The sequence below is a fragment of the Triticum aestivum genome, chromosome 1D (assembly GCF_018294505.1).
Source record: "Triticum aestivum cultivar Chinese Spring chromosome 1D, IWGSC CS RefSeq v2.1, whole genome shotgun sequence".
NCBI classification, from domain to species: Eukaryota; Viridiplantae; Streptophyta; class Magnoliopsida; order Poales; family Poaceae; genus Triticum; species Triticum aestivum.
The window spans coordinates 5,797,502-5,802,165 of record NC_057796.1 but is presented as its reverse complement, the minus strand read 5'-3'; the positions used below and the strand labels follow the sequence as shown (position 1 = coordinate 5,802,165).

The window sequence follows — 4,664 nt, the reverse complement described above, 5'->3', positions numbered from 1 at the left end:
TGTCTGATCTCATGAGGGCTATTGCTTTCCAATTAATGAGATAAGGAGGAGGATGTGAAGTTGACACACACCCAGTCTCAAGTTCTGTGGTTTCTACCTGCGTTGCTTAGTTTGCTTTCCATTAAGTAAAAATGTGGTATAGTATAAGAGCATCAAAAGAACAAAATAAAATAATGTGCAAAGAATACGCATGCAACAACCCCCCTCCCCTCCCCCCCACACAGATTGTGCTAGCTGGTCTAGGGCATGAACAACAACTTATTTCAAATTAACTATCTAGTGGTGTCTATGAAATTCAAGAAAAAGCTGTTTTTCCTTGAAAAATAAGTGGATGTGCAAAGTATCAATGAAGTATTTGCAAAAGAAAAAAACAAGCAAACAGAATTAATTATGAAACCGGTTGTGATTGTCATGTAGACAATGGTAGTAGTTGGAACCACATACAAACCAATAAAAACAAGATCTCAAATCTCCAACCATTAAAGAGTTGTATGTTTGTCCTTTCTTCAGTTCAACCCAAATTTTACAATAACACTATTATATTTAAATCTAGATTATTGCTATACGTGATTAATTAATTAATACACCAAGTTGAGGTTGTGACCTGGCAAGACGAACTTATGAACTTGCAAGCATGGTAGTCAGATCGACGTCCACACAACGCCGATATGAACATTGTCTAGAGAACACTTCATTTGTATTTATTCCAGAATTTAACTACTACTTTGGGCGGGTCACACATGACGTTGTGTGACACTTTATTTGTCACCGCTTCCTCGACATGTCGATCGACTAGACGACGGTGGTCCAACTATATATTACTAGACAACTTTTCTTATCAGTAGGCACCAACTCCGGTGCCAACGCCGAATGGCACACTGGTGGTGGCGCTGTACAACGGCACATTGACACTGCACATCGTTGGCAAGGTACGGAGTGCAATGGAAGTCACCGCCTCAAGGTGAGCTATCTGGTGTGGCTGCAAAAAGGTACCCTGTAGTACCTGTTGTTGTTGTTGTTGAGGCTGTTGACCCAGTTGCTGTTGAGGTTGTTGGAAAGAACATTGTCCGAGCTGCTGCTGCGACTGCTGTTGGGATTGGGAGACACCTTGACCTGACTGTTGGGGTTGTTGCTGCTGAGGTTGGACAAAGCCCTGTTGTTGTTCTTGCAGGATGATGGAGTAGATGATGGCACGGATTGCTTCATAGCGGGATTGTTCGGGGATTTGCTGCAATTGCTGGCAACATTGTTGTTGCATCACATGGCAACTGCTCTGCTGCCACATCTGTGACCTAGCAAGACGTTGTGGCATTGCTACAGGGCTGCACTGCTGCTGGAGGAATACTTTGCATGGGTTTAGCTGCTGCAAAACGGATGGCTGAACAATAGGGATTTGCTGTTGCACAAGTTGTTGTTGTTGTTGTTGTGGAGGTAAAACTAGTTGTTGTTGCTGCGAAAATGGTGATTGTTGCGGTAGAACTGGTTGTTGTTGCTGTGAAAATGGTGGTTGCTGCGATAGAATTGGTTGTTGCTGCGAAAATGGTGGTTGTTGCTGCGAAAATGATGGTTGTTGAGGTAATGGTTGTTGTTGTTGTTGTGAAAATGGTGGTTGTTGTGAAAATGACTGTTGTGGTGGTAATGGTTGCTGCTGCCATGGTCTCTCCAAACCAGAGATGCAGCTAGTCTCCATCTGTGCAATGGCACTTGTCGCCACAACGGCGATGAGGGCAAAGACGAGGAAGGTCTTCATGATGGATTGGTGCTAACTACTTTTGCTTGGTTTTGATGCTTGTGCTTGTGATGATCATTATACTTCATGCCTATTTATAGTAGTCCGGGCACCACCTCTTTCCTTCTTTGCATCAACTTAAATAATTCTATTTGGATGCATCAGAAATGATTTTTTGGTACATTGTGTTAGGTTGCACTAGCTACAAGCGTACTTTTGGATTGATCATCAAAGTTGCTTTTTAGTTGTGCATATGATCACACACAAATTATAGAAACCCTGATGTGTGGTATATATGACTCGCCTTATTCACTTTACATGTCACACATTTATCAGGATAGTATCACTTTTGCAACCGAGTTTGGAACCTTGTATAGGCTGTCAACCATAAACAAGAAAGGCAAAACCTGTGTAGGACTAAGTTGCAATCGTGTGTGGACTGTTAAGATATGCTCGATTATTAAAGCCTTGTATGTGGAGGGTTCGTCTAGACTCGGTTGCTTTTTTATAAAACTAACTTTGTATTGTTCTCTAAGATGATAAGATGAACTGAGAGGTATAGATCATGACATGACTCATAGAATTCCCTTACATGTAAAGGATGGTAATTGCTTACAAGTTACTAGCATATATCCGGTCCTAACTCTAGATACGTCATCATCAGTTCGATCTATGTGTGAAGAAGGATTTTTCTGGATCAAATCATTCTTTTGGTGGACTAAGTTTGTAATGTTATGTAAATATTTCATTGGGACCACCCGGTACCTTTTACTAAATCTTTTGGGCATGAAGTTGATACTTATTTGAATTGTGTAGACCATTTACACAGATAACCTATTCAAAAATATAATATGTTCGTTATACTTTGGCAACATAATTTGGTCTACTATGGTGCATGTTCAGGTGTATAAGCATGAATTTACATATTTCTAGGTACTTTGTCTACCCAAAAGGAAAATTGCCAAATATTTTAATACTTTTCATGAACAAACCTTAAGTACCTATTCGTAGATACCCTCCTAGATCATGGACAACGAGCATATTTTATTTGTTGGATTTTGAGAAGGTCTAGATTTTTTCCCGCAAAAGAAGTTCTAGACCGTTTCATGCCAACTTGTTTGTGCCCAGCTATTCTGAAGCATCTTATATATCTAGGCCATACTTATGTTTTTTTGTTATTAATCTATTAAAGGCTGAATGAAGAGATCCTAAATGATAAGGAAAAACAATGCTAGGAGGGATGGGGCATCTCCACCGCTTGTTTGAATAAAACCAGAGGATTTTATGATTATGGATTTGGTTCGAAATATGTTAATGATATGTGAACTCGATCTGAGCCAGTATCCGATGAGTTGAAAAGTGTTGAATGGCCCATGAATAAATTTATTTTTGTTCATATGTACCAAAAATCTGGAATGGTGACACTACATATTCAATTCAAATTAGAAAATACATCTGATCCCAGCTACGGAGGTCGTCGTGTATCACGATGAGGCCTCCGTTGCAACTCTGGCCGTCTGCAATTACCCTAGATGGCAGGCTAGTCCGCTATCCATCGCTGTGAGCCGCCGGCAGGGCAGGTCAGAGGTCATGCGGTTGCAACTAGAAGGTTAGTCATCCATTCTCCGTCCGTCAGTTAGTGGCTTAGTGCTCGATCCAGGAGTAAATGGTACTTTTGTATGGATATATAGTTGCAGAGAGGAATTTCTTTGCCTAGTGTTTAATCCGATTGCGAGCTGGATTGGTGGAGAAATCGCTACTTCTTCGTGGTAGGGTAGCAGTGGACAATTAGTACAGAGAGACATTGCAAAAAATTCCAGTGCGTTGAGAAGTAGATTAAGTGCTCTGTTTGCAGGTTCAAAGACTACTTCATTCAGTTATATACTCATACAGCAAACTCATAACTTGTGAAGTTCTGCGGGAGGCCGAGAAAGAGAGCAATGATCCTGGTTGACATAACTGTGGCAAGTCATTTTAAAATGAACAGCTCGCCACTTCAGGTGAATTTGGTGGCTGTCTAGGTGAAAAGCACTGCCAAAAGATCGGCAAAAAGACCTGGACTCGATAGTGATTGTACAAATTTGGCCCGTAGGGATTTTGGAGAGAACATAGCTACCTGGTGTTCGAGGGAGAGAACCAGGACCTTCAGACAATGGCCAACAACATCAAGGCAGAGGTGGAGCGACGATTCAGGCCTACCATCACTGGCTGCGAGAGCCACCGTGTGCATAGGTTAGTGATGTTTTCTGTTGCAAAATTCTGGTCTGTGCGTGCATGTGCCAAAGTTATTTGTGGGTTGGGGGACACGGCCACTATTAAACTCTTGTACTTATGTTTGCTCCTCCTCTTAATGGAGGGATGTAACAATACTCCCATGTAACATGTTGTTATATAATAAAGATGGTTATATAAACTCAGTGTGTGCTTCTTCTCTAACTGTTTCCTTTTTTAATGGTGATTCAGATCCGAAATTCACCTTTTTCTTGTGTTCACTTGTAGGCTGTGACACAACCATTCATTTTGCAGTCCCAAACTATAATAGCGTGAAGGACAGGACACAAGCTGCCAGAGATTTCAAGGTATTGTTTTGAACTTATGCAATAATTCTTTATGTATACACAACTGTTGTAATGCAATGATGAGTTTGTGTTTTACCTTTGGATTCTTTTCTAGCTATTCTTGTGTTAAACTGTTGGTGATTATTGTTTACCAATGTGTAGTAATCTTCAACTGCACCAGAGAAAATTTTCCTTGCTTTGATGAAAATCTGAACATATATAGAAATCATTTTTGCAGTCATTGAAGAAAGACAATGTACTTCATGTTTTCAAACTCAGTACTGGGCATGATGACCATGCAATCATGTTCATGGATGATTATCTGAAACAGGTACATGTTTTTCTGGTTTGACTTAAGTAGGTTCACTAGGTCTTGA

General features: G+C 40.6%; 1 protein-coding gene across 1 annotated transcript; it reads right to left on the bottom strand.

The window, feature by feature from the left end:
- Positions 1-453: 453 nt before the first annotated feature.
- On the bottom strand, positions 454-1,900 carry LOC543213 (gamma-gliadin B-I-like). The gene has a single exon (NM_001405707.1). It carries the CDS (start codon positions 1,748-1,750, stop codon positions 839-841), a length of 912 nt encoding a protein of 303 aa, NP_001392636.1. The 5' UTR covers positions 1,751-1,900; the 3' UTR covers positions 454-838.
- Positions 1,901-4,664: the final 2,764 nt, after the last annotated feature.

Excerpts from the sequence above, each read along its gene's own strand:
- LOC543213 (NM_001405707.1), bottom strand. The coding sequence starts at position 1,750 with ATGAAGACCTTCCTCGTCTTTGCCCTCATCGCCGTTGTGGCGACAAGT.